The 22,446-nt window shown below is 54.3% G+C and overlaps 8 protein-coding genes across 8 annotated transcripts; 2 read left to right on the top strand and 6 right to left on the bottom strand.

Annotated features, from left to right (window-relative positions):
- Nucleotides 1–98: 98 nt before the first annotated feature.
- Nucleotides 99–2,267, top strand: CCOS01_04625 (triose-phosphate transporter; the record flags this gene model as incomplete). The annotated part of the gene is made up of 3 exons (XM_060452806.1): nt 99–986; nt 1,063–1,366; nt 1,420–2,267. 3 exons carry the CDS (start codon nt 99–101, stop codon nt 2,265–2,267), a joined length of 2,040 nt encoding a protein of 679 aa, XP_060316764.1.
- A 944-nt stretch (nt 2,268–3,211) lies between these two features.
- CCOS01_04624 (bromodomain associated domain-containing protein) lies at nt 3,212–4,440 on the bottom strand (the record flags this gene model as incomplete). Its single annotated transcript, XM_060452805.1, has 3 exons — nt 3,212–3,526; nt 3,575–3,798; nt 3,879–4,440. The coding sequence occupies 3 exons, from the start codon at nt 4,438–4,440 to the stop codon at nt 3,212–3,214; spliced, it is 1,101 nt and encodes a 366-aa protein (XP_060316763.1).
- A 777-nt stretch (nt 4,441–5,217) lies between these two features.
- CCOS01_04623 (prolyl oligopeptidase) lies at nt 5,218–7,585 on the bottom strand (the record flags this gene model as incomplete). Its single annotated transcript, XM_060452804.1, has 5 exons — nt 5,218–5,325; nt 5,387–5,706; nt 5,759–7,122; nt 7,180–7,382; nt 7,484–7,585. The coding sequence occupies 5 exons, from the start codon at nt 7,583–7,585 to the stop codon at nt 5,218–5,220; spliced, it is 2,097 nt and encodes a 698-aa protein (XP_060316762.1).
- Nucleotides 7,586–9,424: 1,839 nt separating this feature from the next.
- CCOS01_04622 (histone acetyltransferase subunit NuA4) lies at nt 9,425–10,020 on the bottom strand (the record flags this gene model as incomplete). The annotated part of the gene is made up of 2 exons (XM_060452803.1): nt 9,425–9,640; nt 9,703–10,020. 2 exons carry the CDS (start codon nt 10,018–10,020, stop codon nt 9,425–9,427), a joined length of 534 nt encoding a protein of 177 aa, XP_060316761.1.
- Nucleotides 10,021–12,046: 2,026 nt separating this feature from the next.
- Nucleotides 12,047–12,727, top strand: CCOS01_04621 (uncharacterized protein; the record flags this gene model as incomplete). Its single annotated transcript, XM_060452802.1, has 1 exon — nt 12,047–12,727. The coding sequence occupies one exon, from the start codon at nt 12,047–12,049 to the stop codon at nt 12,725–12,727; it is 681 nt and encodes a 226-aa protein (XP_060316760.1).
- A 624-nt stretch (nt 12,728–13,351) lies between these two features.
- On the bottom strand, nt 13,352–15,300 carry CCOS01_04620 (alpha amylase; the record flags this gene model as incomplete). Its single annotated transcript, XM_060452801.1, has 2 exons — nt 13,352–14,765; nt 14,906–15,300. Coding segments are annotated over 2 exons (1,809 nt in total), but the record flags the coding sequence as incomplete, so codon positions are not given.
- Nucleotides 15,301–17,835: 2,535 nt separating this feature from the next.
- On the bottom strand, nt 17,836–20,561 carry CCOS01_04619 (fungal specific transcription factor domain-containing protein; the record flags this gene model as incomplete). Its single annotated transcript, XM_060452800.1, has 4 exons — nt 17,836–17,976; nt 18,031–19,203; nt 19,265–20,230; nt 20,490–20,561. 4 exons carry the CDS (start codon nt 20,559–20,561, stop codon nt 17,836–17,838), a joined length of 2,352 nt encoding a protein of 783 aa, XP_060316758.1.
- Nucleotides 20,562–21,079: 518 nt separating this feature from the next.
- Nucleotides 21,080–21,795, bottom strand: CCOS01_04618 (uncharacterized protein; the record flags this gene model as incomplete). The annotated part of the gene is made up of 2 exons (XM_060452799.1): nt 21,080–21,432; nt 21,537–21,795. The coding sequence occupies 2 exons, from the start codon at nt 21,793–21,795 to the stop codon at nt 21,080–21,082; spliced, it is 612 nt and encodes a 203-aa protein (XP_060316757.1).
- Between the last annotated feature and the right edge of the window lie 651 nt (nt 21,796–22,446).

Here is a 22,446-nt window from a genome sequence, read left to right as displayed (position 1 = left end):
TGACCCGGTAATACACACCGTACGCATACACCCAGCCTACCAGCCCCGGCAGCTTAAGTTGTGCTTGTGAATCCCGCTGTGGATTCCCAGATTAAATCATGCCCCAATCCTCCTCCTCGCCCTCCGACTCGGCTTCCTCTTCACTTGTGCATGTCCTGCTGCCTCCCGACCCTAGCCAATCTCATTCTCATTCTCAACTTCAATCTCAATCTGCCTCTGTTTCCGTCTCGGCTGCTGCCAGTGCCGTGTCATCCTCCCCCGACCCCATTGACCACGACGACGCCCTCCCCTCCTCATCCTCCTCCTCACACGACCACCACCACACTACTGATACCACCAACCGTCGCCTCCTGAGCCCGTCACCTCTGCTTCTCCCACCACCCACCGCACCCTCGCCTGGACACGCGACCACCACGGATAACACACCCTCGAACCCGGATGGTCCACGGCCACGAGACGTCCTTACCGCTCAGACTGCCCACGCATCGTTGCGCCAGGGCCCTTCTTCTTCCTCCCTCAACACCGCCGCTCGAGAACGTTCTCCTACTGTCGCCGCCGACGACGACGAGATCGAAATGGAGCCATTGAAAGGAACCGGCCACCGCCGGCGCCGCAGCTCGCTCATGCAAAGTGCCGGCGCTAGTAACCACCAAAGAGTCCCGTCAAGGAATCAGGGGAACATGTTGGAAGAGCCAAAGATATCGGAGGAGGATCTCGGAGCAACACCATCGGCATCCAAGAATATCGACGACGACAGCTTTTCCGACGAGGATCTCCATGATGACGAGGAGACGGGTTTGACCAAGAAAGATAAGAGAAGGAAGAAGCAAAAGAAGAGGAACAACACGCGGTTAGATCAGCGCTTCGTCCGCGGCGAAATCTCGGCCGAGGAGAAGAAGGAAGCAGATCAAAACGTCTTTAGGAAATCCGCCGTCAACGTCGCCCTGATCTTGCTGTGGTACTTCTTTTCTCTCAGCATTTCACTGGTAAGCCCATTTGCCCATACGCTGCTCTATGTCGTTACGGCCCGCAGAATCACAAGCTGACACAAGAGGCCCACAGTATAACAAGTGGATGTTTGATGAGAACCGCCTCAACTTTGCTTTCCCTCTTTTCACGACGGCCTGCCATATGTTGGTACAATTCGGCCTCGCATCATTAGTGCTATTCTTAATACCCTCCCTGCGCCCGTCCAATGGAGTGCGCAATTCGGATTTGGGCCGCTCGAGGCACGAATCCGAGCCCGACAGACCTCTGATGACCAAGATGTTCTATCTGACGCGCATTGGGCCGTGTGGTGCTGCAACGGGTCTCGATATTGGACTCGGTAACACCTCGCTCAAATTTATCACCCTGACATTCTACAGTAAGTAATATGCGCCGCCCGACGCTCACCGCAAAAAACTAAACCCTCTTTAGCCATGTGTAAATCGTCTTCCCTAGCGTTCGTTTTGATCTTCGCCTTCTTGTTCAGACTCGAGAAGCCCACATGGCGCCTCGTGGCTATCATTGCGACAATGACTGCGGGTGTCGTTCTGATGGTGTCGGGAGAAGTCGAGTTCAAGGTCAGCGGGTTCATCCTCGTCATCTCTGCGGCCTTCTTCTCTGGTTTCAGATGGGGCCTGACGCAAATCCTGCTCCTGCGCAACCCGGCAACGTCGAACCCCTTCTCCAGCATCTTCTTCCTGGCGCCCGTCATGTTCCTGACGTTGATCGTTATCGCCATCCCCGTCGAGGGGTTCCCCGCCCTCATCGAGGGCCTGAAAGTCCTCGTCGCCGAATGGGGCGCCATTACAACGCCGCTGTTCCTGCTTTTCCCCGGATGTATCGCCTTCCTCATGACAGCTTCGGAATTCGCTCTGCTGCAGCGTACCTCCGTCGTGACGCTTTCCATCGCCGGTATTTTCAAGGAGGTCGTGACAATTTCCGCCGCCGCCATCGTCTTCAACGACCGCCTCACGCCCGTCAACTTTGTCGGTCTCATCACCACCATGGGCGCCATCGTCGCGTACAACTACATCAAGATCACTCAGATGCGCGAGGACGCACAGAAGGAGGTTCAGCGTGGCCACATGGAGGTTGCGCACGCCTCGGGCGCCTCCTCGAGCGGCAGCGATAACGACGACGGCAGCGGCGAGGAGGCGGGTCTGCTGAGGAACAGCACCGATTACGAGGACAACCTCGTCACTGCCGACGGCGATATTCTGCCAAACCCGGGACACACCGCGCACGAGTCGAGGACGGCCCAAGCCCACCGCGACAACTAGACAGTCGTGTCTCGTTTCATTTCTCGTTTTTTATATATCCAGGTGAAAGAGAAGGGAAAGAAAGAGAAAGAGCCACAAACTGTATATTTTTTTGGGAAGAGGCATACAGCATATCTCGCCGATTTTTGGCAAGACATAAGGGCAGGCATAGGAGTTTTATTTTCAAAGCGAAACATCTCCGGGAAAGGGGAGCACCCCACCCAGGACGAAATTGGTAAAGAAGATGGTACATAACTGTTGTTGGGTTTTGTTTATCCCCCGTGAGGATATAAGGAGGGGGAGAGAGAGAGAACTCCTCCCGATGGAAGGGAAGAAGAGGTGGATATACCAACTGGCGAGAGATGATAAAAGGGCTATCATCATAGTAGTGCAAAGCCCCTATCGAGAGGATAGACACAGAGAGAATCAGAAGCACACCAACCATATTTTGACACCATGACATTCTTTTGCAGATAGCGAGCATCTTGGGCACACGTGACCTCGTCAAACCGGCGTAACATCACGCAGATGAAGGGTGTACACTTCGATAGAAACTCAAACTTCAATGTGGTAACGAGCCTAAGGTGAAGCAGAAAAAGTATTGGCCTAGAGATAAAGGTCTCTATACAATGCTTTGCCCAAAAAAAGCCAGACCCCATTCCTCAGCTGCTTGTCCTCGGCTGGAGAAGTCTGTATGATAAATGCTGTCCTCATCCGAGTTCCCGTTCCCTCCTTCACTTTCATTTCCTCCTAAGAAAGGAGGGGGAACACACTCCTTCCCGTATTCATGAAAGCCCATGACTTCCCATATTCATGCATATCGATCCATGCTTGCCGTTCCCGCCTCCAAAGTGACGAATAAACTTTTTGGTTTGGTTCAGGGGAGGAGTTGTCTCTCTCGCTCAAGTGCCAGACCCGAAAAATCAGTAATGATACCTTCCCCTCCCCTTGTTAAAAACGCCGCGCTATGCCGTGAAATCACCGTCCTCCTTGTCATTGTCCTTCTTCTTTTGCTTCTGCTTCGTCTTCGTGCTGGACCTACTCCTGGGCTTAGCCTTAGCCGTGGTCGTCGTCGTCTTGTTCTTGGTGACTCTGCCGCCGCTAGTCTTGTTGCCCCTGCCTCTGCCCGCCATCGAGCCGCCTCGGCCCCGGCCCCCTCTCGGGCGGACCGCGCAACCCTCGCGGCCCTCGGTCTTACTCGTGCTGACGCTGGCAACGCTGACAACGCTCGCCTGGCTGGCCGTGCTGCCGGTGCGCGTCCGTCTTCGCATGTTTGCCCCCTATGACAAGTCCATGCTGTCGCGGTCGTCGCCCAGCCTGTCGCCTACGGAGCTCAGCCCAGAGCTCGGCGGTCTCGACTCCTCCTTGATCCGCGGCGAGGTCGCCGACGGGGCGCTGCCCGGTGGCGGGCCCTGCATCTTGGACCGCCAGGTGTGGATGCTCGGGAGGTCGCCGCCCTCGACCTGGACCTCGCCCACGTCGTTGCCCTTGCCGATGATCGTGCCGTGGTACTTGGAGTCTTCGCCCGTCTTGCTGTGCTTTTTCTTCAGGACTATCTCATCATGTTAGCTTTCGTCGCAAGTCTCTCTTTCCTCTCCGTTCCGTAAATTGAGGGAGGTCGAGGCAACGGACCGTTCAAGTAGTCGCCCAACTCCAGCTCCCCATCACCAACCGCCGCCTCGCGAATGGCCTTGTTCCGCGGTCCGGAGAACCACTTGATGAACTCGTCCACGCCTCTCGTATCCTCAACGATCTTCTCTCTCTCGCGTCCCCTCTCAGTTACCGCCGTCGGCGTCGCCATTGCCAAGTCTCCCTCGCCGTCCGGCACAGCTGCAGCAGCCGCCGCCGCCGCGAGCTCTGCGCCCGCCTCGCTCCTTCCTTCCTCGTCCAGCGAGTCTAGAATCTCGCCCAGTATCGCGCCTCTCCCCTCAGCGAGCACATCGTCCGGGGGCACGGCACCCAGCTCCTGCAGCGCCATGCGTACGTCCACCATGCCCGGGCCAGCGTCGCCCTGCGGGTCGTTGTCGCCCGCGTGCCGCGCTGTCGCCTGGCAGAGAGCGAACATGTAGCGCGCCGCGAGCTCTGTGACGGCATCGAGAACCACGGGTCGTGCGGCGTGATATCCTGTCGCGCGCAGGATCTGGAGGACCGCGGGGCGGAGGAGGGCGTGGAAGAGGACTGGTGGGGGTGTCATTTTCTCTTCCGTTTGTCTTTTCGTGTATTTGGTTGGGTGTTTCCGTGGAATTAAGGTGTTTGGTCCGCCCTCGGGAGTATCGTAGAGCTCAAAGGTTTGTCGAGGCCAAGAATTAATGGTAATAAGCGGCTTGAGAGGAAATCGCGGGTTTGCTGTGACTGGGCTCGTTCGTGGGTTTTGCGATTTCGTCGGTCACCTTCGGTTCTGAGGTAGGTTCAGGAAGCTTCGCATGATGTTGTGACGCGTAGTTTTCGGGTCGCAAGTCGTCACTGGATGGACATATAAGTTAGAAGAAAGCCGTTGGTCACGTCAATCCCTATGTGCAAGTCGTTCTTTAGTTGAAGGATGGGTGAAGAAGGTGCAAGTTCGCGAAATTTCAGCCTTGGTGAACTGAAAGGAGCTCGGACCAGCAGTGAACAGAACCTAAAGGTATCGGAAGGAGGTGAGGTGGGAGCTACTGCAGGATGGGGAACCGTTGGGGAGAGCTCCCCCGACAGTGTGGATACTGTACCTACCTTGTACTTGCCCCCGGGGCACTTACTACCTTATCACGAATGCTCTCGAACAACTTCAATGTAAGGCAGGCATCTTCACATTTGCACAGCACTCCTCTAGCCCCTTATGCTTGGATGCCTTGCCTCAGCGACACAAGTTAGACGAGTCCTCTTCATCATTTTCAATCAGGAATGGCATTTCAACTTTTTGAGTACCGCCACGACCCACGATTTACAACATATTGATACTCTCACCATCCCTTCTCAGGCCTACTACTCCATATTACTGCCTAATAGCCACATCCTCAGACTTGTCGAGGCCTGTGTACTTGTTGATCCATCCCAAAACCTCTCTGTGCCAGACAAGAGAGTTTTCAGGCTTCAGAACCCACTGTTCACACACGTCAGTAATCAAAGTATCCACCAAATATCGTCTGGAGCTAAGCACTTACATGGTTCTCGTCGGGGAACATCAACAACTTGCTAGGCACGCCGCGCGCCTGCAGAACATTGAACATGGCGAGGCCCTCAGAAATGGGAAGTCTGTAGTCTAGCTCGTTGTGGATGACCAGTTGTGGCGTCGACCACTGGTCGAGATGATGGGCGGGATCCCACTTCTCGTAGCCCTCTCGGTTCTCCCAAAGAGGACCGCCAAAGTCATGCAGAGGGAAGAAGAGTTCCTCGGTAGACCACTGGTTCAGTGTTGAAAATACACCGTCGTGGCAGACCAATGCCTTGAACTTTCTTCCGAGCTCATGACCCTGAATCCAGTCTGCGAGGGATTAGCATCTATCGCTACGTGATACACTGCTGTCCTAACTCACTGATCATGTATCCTCCGTACGAAGCACCTAAAGCAACAGCGTTGCCACAATCAATGTACGAAATATTCTTCTCGATGTGGTCGAAACACTTCACCAAGTCCACGTACGGGCGACCACCCCACTCATTCTGAATATTGTCGGTGTGCTGCTGTCCGTAGCCGGTGCTTCCCGTCGGGTTGGGCATGACTGCGATATAACCCTGCTCCGCAAAGATGGCAGGGTTCCATCGCGTGCTCCAGCTATCCATCCACGCGGCCTGAGGGCCTCCGTGAATGAGGAACGCGAGCGGGTACTTTTTGTTCTCGTCAAAGTTGGACGGCTTCACCACGAGGGCGTGAACGTCGTATCCCTCGGCTCCCTTGTACCAGAACTCGTCACACTGAGACTTGGACAGACCGAACGACTTTCCGTGCTTGGAGCTCGAGGATACGAGATCGGTCTTTTGACTGACGGGATCCAGAACGGAGTAAGCCGAGTTCTCGACCCTAGATGACGTGCTGATGAAGAGCTTCTCTCCATCATCTCCCAATAGCTTCGCCTCGACAACAGAACCCTCCTCGTAGATTGCTGCGGGAAGGTCTTTCGCCTCGTGCGGAGTCGCCGGCAGCTTCCAGAGCTTAGCACGCCCGTGCTCTTCCGCCGATACGTACAGCTCCGAATCGTCCTTGCTCCAGGTGATCCATTCGGGCCGCGCGTCCCAGCCGCCGGCGCCGTCGTCTGTCTGGTAGAACTCTTGTACGCTTGCCAGGTCGAAGACGTCGGGAACGAGCAGCAGCCTTGGCTTGTCAGTCTCGTACTGATCGCTCTTCATCCGGGTAAAGGCGACCTTCTTGCCGTCCCTGGAGAAGACGGGTGCCGCCGAGTAACCACGGAGCTTGCTAGTCTTGACAATTTGAGGCAATCCCGGCTTGTCCTCGGCAAAGGACTTCAAAGGCAGGAAGTAGAGGTCTGTTTTTGTGTAAATGGCCGGGGAGATATTGGGGTCGCGCGCGACAAAGACGATGCCGTGCTTTCCGATATCAAAATCGCCGCTGCCACCAAAAGGGGGGACCGGAGACACCAGCCGCGAGACCTCGAGGGCATTGGTCAAACCCTGACCCTCGAACTTGTACGACTTGTCGTTCTTCTTCAGAAGACCATACCAGATGGAGTTCTGGTTTTCAGACACCCAGGCATCCCAGTGTCTTACAAACAGGCTCGAGTACACCTTGCCGGTCGTCAACTGCTTCTTCTCGGCTACCGGGTTGTACATGGCACCCTCCGGGGTTGTCAAGACGGCGACGGCAATGGCGACTTCATCGTCGGATAGTCGCTTGGCTTTCAGGCTTGACAAGCTGCCCTCAAAGTGGCGGATCTCGGTAACTCTGTAATGGCTGACGTCAACGAAGGGTTTAGCATGCCTGGTGACAGAGACGACCTACGTAGACGGCTTCGTAACATCTCCCAGCAGAAGGGTCGTAGCCCCCTTGTCACCGCTTCGCAGTATCAGGATCTCCTCGTCCGAAATCCATGTCACGTCACTGTAGGATGCTTCCTCGTAAAGGAGGCTTGAATGACCACTCTCAACGTCAAGAACACGCGTTTGGGAGGTCTTGCTGTGGCTTTCGAACGAGTAGGTCGAGACCTGAGCTACGTTAGTCTGCGCTCACCACTTCAATTGAGAAGCACGAAATCCTATAGCAATGTTGCGACGTCTGGGACTCGTCCAGTTTACTGCCGACTCACAGTATAGAGCACTTTCGTGCCAGATGGGTTAGGAATGCCCGGAGACCTGCGCGGGGCAGAGAGCAGAACCTCTGGGGTAAACTTGGAGGCTTGAATCGTCATCATGAGGAGCTAGAGGACCACGCTGTACAGGTGGTTCATGGAATCAGTTACGTTTCAAAGGAAAAGTAGTGAGAGAGGACACACACACGAGGCTTGGGAAAGGTGTCGTATACATGTATGTCGGTCAACATGCATTGTCAATTGCGACATGACGACGGGGGATCGACTATCCGACCTCCACTGGCATGGAAGCTCGGTTGAAGAGCCCCGCACTAGCTGTGGACAGGCTAGCAACGGCTGTTAGAGACACTGGGGCCGACAAGGTTCTCAGTCCCTGCGCAGGCGCTGCACAGACTCTGGCCCCTCGTTGCAGCTTGGCCCGCTGCCGCCGCCCGTCGGCTCCGAAGCGGTTGGTATGCTAACTTGCTTAGAGCTGTCCGGGGAGAAGGCAACCCGGTAGCTACTCTTCAGAGAAAGCTTCGTCAGACGACAGATTCTACATCATGCAAAGGCACCGGCAAGGGAACCACCTGCATCTTGCCCTTTTCCTCCGATCATGAATCGCCATAATAACGACACACAATCAAACTCTAGGCAATAAATATCTCAAAAAAGTACAAAAGCTCAGCCCCCGTGAGGGGGGCCTACAAAAATCACCAGGCTCACTCTTTACGTACTATTCCTCAATTGTATCGATGCTAGCAATTTCTCACCAGACTCGAACTCGTGACCCATGGGAGCGGGGCCATACAAACGAGGTCATTCTCCGCCACGCCATGGGCCTTGGTGATGACAATGAACAAATTTCTTTCCCATTGATGTATTGAGGCGGCGGCGGCGGGCGGTGGGTGAGAAGGTCGAAAATAGTTGAGATAAAAGTGTGCGTAGGTAGCTGCCTGGGGAAACCGACCATCGTTCGAGATATCGCTGGAAATATGAGAAGCTTGCAGGCCTGGGAATTGAGAACATCTGAGTAGGGTGGCTCTCTACTTTGTTCAATGTACCCAATATAGGTTGAGTTTTAGTATTAGGTAGGTAGGTATCTTTCTCCTCCATGTAGATTGTCCTTTCACCCCATAGTCCACCCTTTTAAGTGTCTATCCTCCTTTTTGATTCTTCTCGAACCCAAGATTCTACGAGCACGGAGGGCAGCTCGCTTCCAAAGGACCCTATAGGAGGGCAATAATCAAGACCGAAGCTGTTCCCGCACAGTAATTTACTGATCCAAATAGAGTGTTTTGAAATAAATTGGGCAGAGAGATGCTCTCAAGTTGGCAGGTGGTCTCAATGCCTAAATACGAAGATATGAGTAGATTCTCCTTCCGTCGTAGTATTAAGGGTCCAACGGCGCAAAAGTACCGGGTGGAGACGAACTTTTGCAACGTCTCGGTGCAAAAGTGCCCGCAACAGACCTTAGCCTCGGCCAAACATACACACTTCTGGTCAAATCGCCTCTCATCTCTGATGTGTTACTAGGACAGACGGATTGGATGAAAAAAGAGCCAATGGGCCACAATGTATTGCCCAACACTTTGTGATTGGGATGAGATTTCCTGTTGGAAAAAGCCCTTTAGGGTATCGTGGTTCCGGAACTCCTCAACTCCCACCAACGTTTTTGCCTCCTAGGCCAAGCTTTCTACACTCGTCGCCTGGGCATGAACTATATACAAATACGTCTGAAAGTAAGCGATGCTGGGCAAACAGCTTTCTCGGTCCCCACGTCGCAATCGTAAGACGTCCTCGGGAGCCTACGAAGATTGCAACCGCTGCGAAGCAGAAAGAAGTCGCCTCAGCAATACGCGAAATGAAATTGCCATAATCCGAAAGAAAATCTTCGTAACATCATTCTTTGCCGATTCATCCAACATATGTGATGGAGCCTGGCGTACAGAGACTTTCTCACTTGCGTCCGGCGCCAAAGTTGATGCGCTTCTTGTTCGGCGCTTGCGAGTCGTGATCGCTGTCTTCTTCGTTCTGCTTCTTATTCTTCTTGCCGGATTTCGATGCCGTCGCGGAGGTCGGCGTCGCGTGGTTCGAACCGCCGCCGTCCTTGAAGGACGTCGACAAGGGAGTCGGCGCATGCGAAGCGGGGGTCGAGCCGGGCGTCGTGGCTTCCTACAATTTTTTTTGTGTTAGCGGCTGTGTCCAGAGTGATATCGGTTGATGGGGAGACGTACACTGCCAGGGCGATACGACACCGAACTCCGTGAAAAGACGCGGTTCTGCTCCGTGGCACCGGCCTTGCGCCGCTGGGCGGCCGCGCCGGAGCCCTTGATGTAGTTGTCGAAGCCGGCAATGATGTTACCGTTTGGCGTGCTGTCGAGGTAGGCCGTCTCCTTTTGCTCAATGTCGGCCTCGATGGCGGCGAGTTTCCTGGCGATCACTGCCCTCTTGTCCAGCATCTGGCGCAGGCGGACTTGTTCCTCTCTGTACATTTGCATTGTCGGAGCCGGCCCTTGCGCCGCGTTGGCGGCATTCGCTTGGTTCTCGCCCATGGCTTTTTGTTCGGCAGAGGTGCGTGTGCGTGTGCGTGTGTGTGGTTGTTATTTGCGCGCGGGCGCGCGTGAGTTGTCGGATTGTGTGGGTTGACTCGATGCGGCGCGGTCGAGTCGAAGCTGAATTTGGTCGCGACGAGGGGAGGATTGTATGATTGATTTGTCGCGGTCGCGGAGCTTCAATGGGCTGAGGAGCCGACCACTTTGGCGCTGATGGTCACTAGGCCAGGCACACATTCTCATTGGTCGATCCGCTTCGGGCTGGGTGGAGACCGGGGAATTGCTTAGTCAAGCAGCCAAGGGCAGAGCATTGTGGCTGCAGTTGACAAGGAAGGGGCTTTGAACAGGGCAGTTCATCGCACTCGAAATCCTTCGCTTCAACATCTCACTCAGCGCCCATGTTCGCCAGAGCTCAAACAATTCCCTGTTGACGTTATGTGCGTTTCCTTTCGCAATCAAAGCATCTTGAACACGGACAAAGACTCCACCGGGTCTTTGTCATGCTCTCTGCCAAAATTAACTTTGATTCCCGAGTACATTTCAAGGCCGCCAGTACAGGTAGTATACATAGTACTACAGTGACACACCCCAGTCCTTAGTAAGGCTGGCCGTCCGAGGCGCATGAACCAAGACGGATCATCATCTCTCGCGCCAGTCTATCTGCAACAGTGCAGAGTACACGAGCGTCGTTCTGGGACTGCCCCTGACTCTTGCTACGAAAGACAGGATGACAGCAAGTCTTTGCCGCCCAAGAAGCGAAAAGTCTGCCGTATTGTGTGTATGTGGGTTTCGAAATGCGTGCAAGCTGCTGCGGCAACTTGCTTTCGCCAGTCCATGTTGTTCGCCAAACTCCACAAGACTTACACAACAGGTGATGGGAAAGGGAAAAACACACACACCAGCCAGCCAGCCTCCTTCAAGCATTTCTGTCTGCCGCCCTTTCGGCAGCAACGGCATCACCCAATTACCCCTCCAAATTCCCCCCGAGCCGGGGGGGGGGGGGGGAGGGAGGCAACATCACGAAGCTCCGCACCATCAGCCGCAGCCCCTCAGCCAATCACTACGGCGCAGCTGCATCCTTTTGACATGTCGACGGGGGTAGGCTTGGCCCCTGTTTCGTTTCACCACGACCACCTCGCAGAGGCCTCGCCGAAGATCTCTGGCTAACGAGCACGCTGCACCTAGCTAGAACCCTCCCAATCCCATCCCTTCTTTACCCCCTATCCTGGGAACCCCCTCACAAACTTGTCCAAAAGAACTTTACTTCTTTAGACGTCTTTCTGCCGAATATGCGGACAGCGGCAATGATTCTGAACAGGGTCATCCCGTGTGGAGAGGAAAGCTGCAAATCTTACTGGCGCAAGCGCGCGGAGGGCGATGGGAAGATCACCTCTCTTCTACACTAGACCTCCACTAAGGGAATGGAACTCCTCAAGGGAACTTTGAACGGAGCAAGGCACTGGCTCTCGTTCCTGCATTTTCGACTAAGCAGAAAGTCTTTCTACACGGCACGCGCGCATGACCACCTCACCTCCAGGGCTCTAGTGAACCCGCGTCAAAAGATGCTGTGCCCAGGGGCGGGACTGTTCAAAACCCACAGATCCCAGCCCGGTTCATTTGATCCTTTGCTTCCTTTCCCGGGGGGGTTCCCAAAAAAAGACAAACACCTCGCTCTTCCTTGCGTCTGCTTTCTCATCTTCTCATCTTCTCATCTTCTCTCTGTCTCTCGTCAGTCCTTCGCTTCTTTTTCCTGATCTGACTGTGTCACTCACTCTGCCACCTTACAATCGTTCCCTCGCCTGCTGCGGCTCTGGTACTCTGTACTCGGGGTCTTTGTTTCGTTTGAAAAGCCTTTCTCTCATAACCAGTGTAACCTTTGGCTTCCTATATCACGGTTCACGATCAGCATCATCGCCATCGAACGCTTTCTCCTCTTGACCTTACACAAGATCACCCATCCACCTCTTACACCACTTACAACCCACCTCAAACCAACACCACAACAACACCAACAACAACCTCCAAAATGATCCTCACCCTCCTCCTCCCCCTCACCCTCCTCCTCCCCTCCACCCTCGCCAAACCAATCCTCCTAACCCACCGCGCAAACGAAGACGCCCCCCTAAACGCAACATCCATCATCGCCACAACAGCCCCCAAATCAACCTCCTGCGACGGCGTAACCACCTTCGCAGACGAATGCGCAACAGCATCCCACGTGGCGTCCTACCTGCCCCAAGCCTTCCAGAAATACAACGTCACGACAAAAGGCGAAATGGCAGCCCTCCTCTCCCTAATGGCCTTTGAGACAGGCGACTTCCGCTACAACCGCAACCACTTCCCCGAACCAGGCCGCCCGGGGCAGGGCACCCGTAACCTCCAGATGGCGGGGTACAACCTCATGTACGCCCTCTCGATCCCGGAACTGAAAGACAAGGCGGCGGAAATCGCGGGCGGCGTCACGGACGGAAACAGCTTGACGGACGACAAGAAGAACCAGATCCTCGAGCTCGTGATGCCGGATGACTACACCTGGGGCTCCGCCGCCTGGTTCCTCACGACGCAGTGCGACGCCGACGTCAGGGAGAACCTCGCGGCCGGCACGGTGAAGGGGTTCACCCTCTACATGGACTGCATCGGTACCTCGGGCACCGAAGACCGTGTCGCGTACTGGGCTAGGGCCAAGGGGGCTTTCGGGCTGGCATAAATCACGAAATCGATACTCCGGAGCTGGACTCTGCATCGTTTCTTCTTCATCTTCAACCTTTTTCAACTTCTTGTATATACCATTTCAATTTACCTGGCAGCATCGGATAGGGATATGAATCACGAATATATCACCAGTCTCAGTACCCATTCCACCACGATAACGAAGTGTGAGATTGAAAACCGTGGCTTCTACAAGTGTAGAACTCCCATATGTTCATTGTTGTAAAGTTATGTTCGGGGTCGCAAAAAAACGACACACAAACTATGTACGCCTAAGGGTGGTCTTGCGGGTATAAGGATGCCTCGAGTGTGTGTCCTCAGGCTGTCTTGGATTACCAACCGTTAGAGCAGAGAAGTGAATAATCCCCCCTAGGCTTCTCGCCCAGTCGCTTGCCTACCGATATACAAGTCCGTCGCCCAAGGTGGGTGAGAGGTCGGAAAGGAATAAACCAAAAAAACTACACACTAATATCTAGGAAAGTAAGCTGTCGAATGAGCGTTGTGAAAGAAGACTTGTTGCTGTTTGGTCGGGAGTTTGATTTTGTTGTTTTCGTCTTGAGCTTTTTTTTTTTCGCATGTAAAGTCTGCTGTTTCTTTTAGTTTCGAATTTTCGGAACACGTATCAAAGCTGGGATGTCAAGCAAGGCGACAAAGTGATGTTATTAAAACGTCCTATAGAATCTAAGTTATAATCGGTACTCTCAACAGCGAGGCGCGTGGTAGAGAAGCGGGCAGCAGTTGCGGTGGATGTCCCAGAGGGAGGTGGAGGTGGAGGAGAAGGCTTGTGACGACGAGGGGGAGGGGGAGGAGGAGGACGCTTGCCTATGCCACCTGCGCAGATACCCGTCCCCATGACCTTGTCTGCCGGAACAAACACGAGCGGCTCCCCGCTCCCGCTCGTCGCCTTCAGCACGCCTGTCGCATCCGTCACGTAGGGTCGGCATTGAACGACCTCGAGGATCAGCTTGCACGGCCGAAAACCCGTGTCTTCCTGGGCCAGAGACACGCTGTAGGTGCGGTTGGTGCCGACGTTGGAGTAGACGCTGACAACCTGCCCGTCGTCGAAGCCCTTGCGCATGGCAATGGTGTGGTCGTCTGTGTGGATGGGCTGGGACTTGTAAAAGAGGTACCCGCCATCCAGCGCCGCCAGCGTCGAGCGCAGGGACACGAACTTGGAGATCCAGAGATAGAGCTCCGACTGCGCGTTGAACCCCGTCTGCCACAGCGCTTCGCGATTGTACGGTGTCTCACCACCGCTGAACCCCTGCTCCAGACCCTGATAGATGATGGGAATGCCGTCCATAAGGAGACTGAAGGTCAGTGCGTTCTTGAGGAGAGTGCGGTCCGAGGTGTGGTTCAGGAAGCGAGGCTGGTCGTGGTTCTCGAGGAAGCCTCCGTACAGCGTCAGGTCACGCGCCGTTGTGATGAGCGTCTTGATTCCATTGGAAAGGTTCCAGATGCTGCCCGTCGTCGACTGGAAGGCCTGGGTAAGCCAGTAGTACACGGGGTAGTTCATAACACCGCTCATGACGTCCTGGTAAGGGGCTACGTAGACTGGGTCGCCGTGGAAGACCTCACCAAAGGCGGCGACACCGGCCGAGGCCTCGAACGCTGGCCAGAAGGACGGCTCGACGTGCTTTGCGCTGTCGAGTCGCAGGCCATCGAAACCGAAGCGGCTGACCTCGCGCTTGATCCAGGCGTTGAAAACCTGGCGCACGCGTGGGTCCTCAGTGCGAAGATCCGGCAACGAAGCGGCGTCGGTACCCTGCCAGCATCTTTCGACCGAGTCCTGGTTGGAATAGTCGATGACGCAAGGCGGCGTGTGGTAGGCCGAGGCGTTGGAAAAGGGGCGGTAGATGGAGTAGTCAACCGTATTGCCGGGACCGAGCCAGGCCATGTGGTTCGTGACAACGTCGGCCATGAGGTACATACCACGGGCGTGGATGGCATTGGCGAGGAAGATGAGATCCTCGGCGGTGCCGAAGCGTGGGTTAACCTCCCAGATGTCCTGCGCCCAGTAGCCATGGTACGATTCGCTGATGTTATGTTAGCAAGTGATTTCTATTTTCCTGAGTTGGACTAAGTTTTCTCTTTTGAGCTGTTCATCAAGTCTCATGAGACCACCACTTCCTGTGCCTCATCTCATGACAACTTAAAAGGAAAGGGACCAACTCACCCGTCACGGGATTTGCCCTGGACATTCTTCACAAAGGGCGAAATCCAGATAGCCGTCGCACCGAGACCCTGAATGTAATCCAACTGCTGCGCAATGCCCAACCACGAACCACCACAGTACGTCTGATCCGACATTTCGCACCTCGCCGTCGTCGACCCGTCCGTCCGCGCGAATCGGTCCGTCATGACCTGGTATATCGTCTGGGACCGCCATTCTGCCGCGCTCAGTGCCGAGACGGCGCCTTGGTGCAGAGCGGCGGCGGCCGCCAGGATCGACCAAGTCGTGGGAGCCTTCATCGTTCCGCAGGCTTTCAGGTTTTCGAGAGTGAGAGTGAGAGTGACCGATATTCGAAGAAAGAAAGAAAAGAGACTAAACAGGAAAAGAAAGTAAAGAAAAGTGACGAAACAACAAACAAAAAAAGAGTGTACAGAACAAGTCTAAACAGCGAAAAGAAAGCGTAAAACTTCGTGAAAGGCGTCCAAGTCGTAACTTATATGTTCGTTTTCTCCCCTTCAACCTTAAACCCAAAATGGGCTTAGAACAGCAACGAGTAATCGGATAGACTTCTTGGCGGACCTTCAGTCTGAACTTTTTTTTTTTTTGACAAGATTAGACGGTTGGCCCCATGCCCGGTCTGCGCTCTCAAGCCTTTTCTCGCAGGATCTGGAGCAGGGGATCCCCCCAGAGCCGAATAAGGCGGCGGAATACGGAGTAGGGCGCGGCGGCAAGAGTGCGATGCTTTGAGATGGCGTAGGCGAGACTTGCGGTTCAGCCGCCCGTTGGGAGGCTTGCTGATGTGCGTTGAAGGAAACCGGGGCGCTGGGCCGGCTTTGCGAAAGCTTAACAGATTATAAGAGATGAGCTACAGCGGAGATTGAGTAAGGTGACTTACCCCCGAAGCCGTAGTCAGCGGAGCAGGCGACGTCTGGCTCTTTCTCGGGGTCCTCAGGGGCCGGGGCGCGATGTAGGGTAAGCCAATCAGGCTGTCTTCTACCCGAAACGATAGTGATTACCTCGGTTTCTGACTCTTTCGCTGCCAGGCAGTCGATGTTGAGAAGGGTCGGATAATGATGATCGAATAATCGTTGGTGGACTATGAAGAGATGGATGGTGGGAGCCTTTGAGGAGATTGAAGTCGAGTCCTAGTTCCTCGCCTAAGAAGAAAAAACTTGCCAGGAACCAGGAACCAACTCGACTTTTGAACTAAAGGAAAAAGAAAGAGAAAGAATACGAGTTCCCCTTCCCTCTGCCTTTCTCGTTGTTGCAGTTTCCCAGACCCGGGGCCGGGGACGGGAGAAGGTCAACAGGGCAAGGTCCCGTGGAGAACTTCTTGAGCGGACGCCCGCCCCCCCACCTCCTTCTTTCGATTTTTCTTCAAGAAGGCGGCTGTGAAAGGGGGGGTCGTATTAACTGGGGTAGGTAGACACGATCGGCCCTATCAGCGGGGTTATCCCATCACTCACCGCTCCGGGATGCCGCTACCTAACGGGGTAGTTGGGACTTTCCTGGAGACTGGTGAAGTGATGTATCGGTGTTGCCAAGGTCCGAAAAGGTCAAGTCAACGACTACCACCGGGGTCTTGTTCTTTCTGCTCGTTGTGGTCGTGGAGGCTTTAAGCGAAGGGTGGGAGAGGGGGGTCAGAGGTCCGAGATGGGAAACAGGAGAAAAGGCGGAGTTGAGGTTGCCTTGAGTGGTTGAGAGAAGGAAAAAAAAAAGTTAAGCAATGGCCGAGAAATGAGATGGAAACTTGGAAAGCTTAGGGGGCCGTTGCCAAGACCGAATAAGTGATGCCGTTGCTGATCTTGATACCAAACAGCAAACTTTACTTTGCTCTCTCTCTCTCTCTTTTGATGTATTTTCGTACCTACTGCGCGCTATTGTTCACTAATATTCGTACCTCGCTTTCGTCGGCGCGTACCGGCAACTAACAAGAGCTATCAGAAAGCGAGCCATCACTCGTCCATGCATTTTATTAATTACAGATAAAAAAGTAATAGGCACTGGACGCAGTGGACAGATTACCTGCCCGGCGACATGACTCGGCAACGTCAAGTGGACAGTGCTCGCGCGTCGCCGCGTCCACGGGTGCGTAAAGGGGAGGGAACCATCAACCAACGACTCAAAGATCCCGTGGTCGTGGTCGTGGTGCGGCATGCGGCATGCCATGTTCCTAACGCCGCGCGAGTGTTCCCAACTTCCTGTTCCTGTTCCTGCCTATACCCCCACCAATACGCGCAAGCCAAGATCCCCTCTCCCCGCATTGTTCCCTCCTCACCACGCTGCAGGCACAGGATTCACATTTCACTTTGACGTTTTGGGCCTGACGCAAGGCACACGGCGCGGGGAAAACCTAACCTAGGAAGAAAGAGAGTTGCTGCTGGCATCTGCAGAACATCACTCGCTCACTCACCACCAAACACTACCATCACCTCCGCCAAACCTCCGCCCGCCCACCTCGGCCGTCGCACATGGTGTCAGGGACGGACCGAATCCTGTGCATACCGCCGGCATGGGCGCCGAATGCCACGCCGGACGGCCACCTCCCCACGCCCGCTTTGGGACCTGTCATCCCGTCCATGTGGCCAACCACCACACTCGCGGTTCATCCAATGTCACCTCAAGGCGGAGTCTCCACGATTCACCACTCCCATCTCTCTGGCACGTGTAACTTGGTAGAGGTAGAACAAGAAGCACGTGTAAAAAAAGGGAGCAGGGTATTGTATTTTCCAAATGTCCTAAAAATCTGGATTCGTCTTTCTATCCTACCATGCCGAGCCTAACGCGGAGGTGAGTATGCCTAGTTCCCCATTTTGTCCACCTGAACGAACCAATCGCTCAGGCCTTCCTGATTCTGTCATTGATCTCATCGTCACATTACCTCCCTCATCCATTGCACTGCTCTCCCCGCGCTTCGGGCCTTTAACGCATCCTTAGCCTGCCATGCCGCCATTGGCGTTGCCAAACGGCATCCCGTTGCCGTCTGTTTCTGGCGAGGATTGACCTGGATAGATCTGCCCAAACCCTGTATCAGCTGCCCAGTTCGCGTTCTGCGTGTACGTCTCAAATGCGTTCTAGCCCATTGTCAGTCACCATGTCATTATGCCATTGGCGGAATCGCAACATACCCAGTCGAAGTTGGCGGGGAAATCTCCGCCAGACTCGAAGTTTGTAAACATCGAGAACGGAGACCCCGCGTTGTTCATGCCAATGTCGCCCTGGAAGTTTGGCGTCATGCCTGGGCCCGTCATGGGCAACGAGACTCCAAAGTCCATGCCGCTAAACGAGTTCGTACTTTGCATACTGCTTTCGAGCGCGGCTGCCGTGTTTGGCGTCATGCCACCAGAGAGCATACCCAGAGTCATTGCCGCATTGTGGTCCGATTGCATTTCCGGGTTTGTCTCAAAACCCGGGAAACTTTCGTTCTTGAAGACCTCGGCTTCAGGATTGGGGCCCTTGATCTTCTCCAGAATAATGTCCAAGACTTTGGATGCCTTGAAGGCTTCCATCGACCCGTCTGCAAGCCCTTGCCAGATCTCCTTGGTCCGCTCCAAGTTGCTCAGCATCTCCATCCGCTGCTCTGGGGTCCAGAACATGGCCGACTCTGACGCCCTGCGGTCATCGCTCGTTTCCGCAACTCGGTCGTGGTGGAGGTCAAGCGCAACCAGCATGGCAGGCAGAAGGAAGTCCTTGGTTGCTATCGAGTTCACGAACCACCTCAAAGATCGAAGTCTGCCACTAGGCTGTGATTCTCTGTCGAGGGTAACCAAATGCCGCAACGTCTCTAGAGCCGCTTCTACTGCACTTCTGCGCGAGTAGGCATATCGTGGATTTGTACGAGCTCGCGGCACGTACTTCTTGTGCAACAGACAGAGGATCTTGAGGTAGAGCACGTTGATGTTGAACCTCGCGATGATCAAAGTGACTGGGTCGTGCGAACCCTCCAAGGCTGCAACCTTGAGATGAGGCGGGATCTCGTCGTTGATCTCTCGAAGCCGGGCATCGAACCGCAGAATTTCGTCGTACGGTAGTTGCCTGCCCACACGATTGGTGGCCTGCAAGATGTCACCCATCTCGTTGCATAGCTTGGATTTGGCAATCATGTACGCAATAGGGGTGGGTTCCGTCTTCGGCCGTGAAGGAGGCAAAACTTTGGTGTTGGGACCGAATTCCTCGTCAAAGATGTTGTTCGGCAACTGAGTGTCACAATCATGACCATAGATCATGGATGGCAGCGAAACTTGGTGTGAGAACACCACATCGGCCATCCTCACCAGTGCCCACGTACGCCGCCTCATTTCCTAGAATACCATGTTAACACTGACTTGCCCAGGGATATATATCTGGAGCACTACAACTCACTGCTTGAAACGGTGTAATCGTCGGGAACCACTTTGCGTCGCGGTGGTACCCCATCCTGAAGGCAACTCTTGTGAGCAAGGACACGATCAGCCACAGCCCCAGATCAGCATCCCATCTCGAAGAGTATTCTCCAAACACATAGAGAAGCATCGTCTCCACGGTGTATTCCACCGGCTTGGTGTAATCAGCCGCAATGAGGCACTGGACGGTGCGTAGTCGATATTCGGAGGCCAGGTCCAGCGTCCGCCCTTTCCACTCCGGCGGTTCGTCCCCTACCTTGTGGTAGCTCAGCATGGCGAGACACAAAATAGAATAGAGCAATCCAAGCCACATGATGGGCGTTTTTGAGGGATCTTGCCAGTGGGCTCGAAGTTGTTGCTGGAAAGTCGGCGCGTGAATAATGTTTACCGCATTGTCCATCGAGTTGAAGTATCTGGAACAGAGCGCAAGGACGGCCGATTTGGGTGGTAATTCCGCTCGCAGTTCGATCTCGGTAGCTGGCGCGGCTCCAAGCAAAAATGTAGGTCCTTCTCTGGCGCTGGCCGGTTTCGACATCATGACCTTTTCATAGCTCTTTTCCAAATCCTTCTTGTGATTCGCAAAATATGTCTTGACTTCGGATATGTCCGCCAATATCGTATGCCAATGCTCCTGGCCAATGTACATTGACTTGCCCTTATCTGAGTCGACCTTCAATACGCCTAAAGATGTCGCTAGCTCGCCATCAGGATCACTGTCTTCATCGTCATCTCGCATTTGTGTCTCGTCGTCGGGATCGATTTTGGCCGAGGTAGGTGTGCTGTCAGTATTCGACTTGGTTGTCGAGGCGCCTGTCACGGCGGCCGCTGCTGCTGCGGTAGAAGGGTCAATAGTAGCACCTCCGTGCATCAAAGACAAAACTAGGCCTTCTAAACGGTCAATACGGTTCTGCATGTCATCGGGGCTCGAAGAGCCTTGACTTTGGTTCTTTTTACGAGTAGCAGGAGTAGCGTATGAACATGAGGACGCATCACCACCCTCACGCTTTACACAATTACTGCACGGGTGACCTCTGTCACATTTCCTACAAATCGGTCAGTTTGCGTTGGTGTGACGGGCCGTGAATCTTTTCTCACAATCTGTGAAGCAAGTTAGCGAGTTGAGTCGATATGGGGCATTTATCTGGCACTCACTTCCTAGTCCGACACGGATAGCAGCTGAGAGGTACCCTATTCCTCTTCCTCACGACTCGAAACTGCTCCTCGGGTGACCGACCTGATCCCGAGGAGGGCGTCGTGGATGGTGGTGTGGGAGTCATGATGGCAATGGAATCCGTGGAACAGGTAGATGCGTCGTAAAAGACCTCTGGCGATGGCTTCCACGGATATGAAAACGTGCTCCGGACTCGATGTCCTATCTAGCACAACACACGCAGGTGTATACTCTTCGCTTCGGAACCAGTGATGGCACTGGCCGACAAAGATCCCTTATACGGCGAGGCAAGAGTAAAGGGCTCGACAAGTTGGCTGTCAGACACTCAGGACGAGTGTACAAATTTAGCCACTGAAACGTTGACAACGGCCAGACCGTCGGCAGCCTAACCCTGGAGGAGCGGTCTCGGCAGGTTGGTGTAGTGGCCGAGTACTTCAGCAAGGCCCGGCCAAGTGTATGAAGCGCAAGTAATGTGACCGTCCGGCCTTCAAAGATGCGCTACTCGAATTTCGTTGGTCACAGTCCGAAGTCTTGGAATAAGACCAATGACCGTGGTTTCGCCTCAAAGGTCAGTGACTGCTTGGGAAGCTCGTTACTTCGCAGAGAGCGAAGGGCGCAAGGCAGCTAGACGTCGAGGCTGCTGACGATGTCGCAGTGTGATAAGGCGCCACAGTAAAAGCGCAATCTTGCCACAGGTTCTGACAGGCAACGGCAATCGTAGGTCGGACCGGTCGACCCGTGTACGGATACAAGGTAAGGAGCAATTGGAGATGGTAGTCGGTGGGAGGTTCCGCAATGCGCAGGGGTCTCAAGATAGGGTCGGTGTCGAGGCACCAAAGTTAGGATGCGGGCGCAATGCAAGGGTAGGCTCGATATGCCGCAGGTGTTTGTGGCAAGTGTCGGAAAGCGGTAGCGCAAGTCAGCGCAACGAAAAGATGGCGAAAGAAAGGCGAGGTGTCGGAAGGTTGCGATCGCGTCTTTGGCGGCGGCGTCAGCTTTTGGTGGTTCGGGTTGGGGCAAGGGAAGGATTCGAGTGGCCCGCGACCACACAACCTGACTGCCCAAGCAAGTCAAGACTCACCACTTTTGGGGGTACTTTTGCCCTGTACTAGACTCTGCGCGAAGGAAGAAAATGGAATAATGACCAAGCCACGAATTGAGAAAAGTCCAAGTCGAGAGATTGTCGTGTAACGTCTGCAGCAGCTGCGCGACTTGCGGGGTGGGTGAGCAAAGGTCAGGCAAGAGAGAGGATGGAGGGGAAGAGTTGAGATTGCTACGGATACTATCGCAGTCGAAAGATTCGACAAACATGAACAGCACCCGCAGGCCGCCATCAGCATGATCAGCGAACGACAGGCAGGGGTGGATAGGTACGTAAGGGGGTGAAGGGGAAGACCTGAGAGAGACCCGCCACCACCTCAATGTTCCTTCGTCTCCCTCCTCTTTCCTTCCACTTCCTACCTGCTCCCCTCCTCTCGTCCCGCAATGTAGCCGCATTGGAGGTTCTGCTGATCAGGACGGCTTACATACGCGTGTATTGATGCCTACTCACAGCTAACCCTGTCTAGATGGCGCTAAGATGCAACGCAGACAAGGGTGGCATAGCACACCTGGCGAGTCCTGAACTCTCGAGTAGTGGTGGGTTGCCGACACTCGCATATCTCATGGTTTATTCGGATACACGCTCACCCCAAAAGATTGGGCGATGGATAATTCGGGTAGCGTTCATACCCCTCCCTGCTGCCCACACGTTCTAGGTCTAAAGACGTTAGGAACATGTCTCTTACATGCTTCTATCCGAGCTGCATTGTATGCCTGCATATGGGTACGATACTCCATAAGCAGATAGGGAACCCGAAGCGCACTTCAGCACCAATGTAAAAGATAAACCCAGTCCCCAAGCTTGGTGTCGGAAGTCTCCAGCAACTTCTTGGCTGGGATGGAACCCTGAATAACTTTGAGTGCTAGCGGCTCAAAACCGCATTCTGGAC

The sequence above is a fragment of the Colletotrichum costaricense genome (genome assembly GCF_030867565.1).
Source record: "Colletotrichum costaricense strain IMI 309622 chromosome Unknown Scaffold_4.1, whole genome shotgun sequence".
Taxonomy (NCBI): domain Eukaryota; kingdom Fungi; phylum Ascomycota; class Sordariomycetes; order Glomerellales; family Glomerellaceae; genus Colletotrichum; species Colletotrichum costaricense.
The sequence above is the reverse complement of the archived record's forward strand: the minus strand, read 5'-3'. Positions and strand labels throughout refer to the sequence as shown.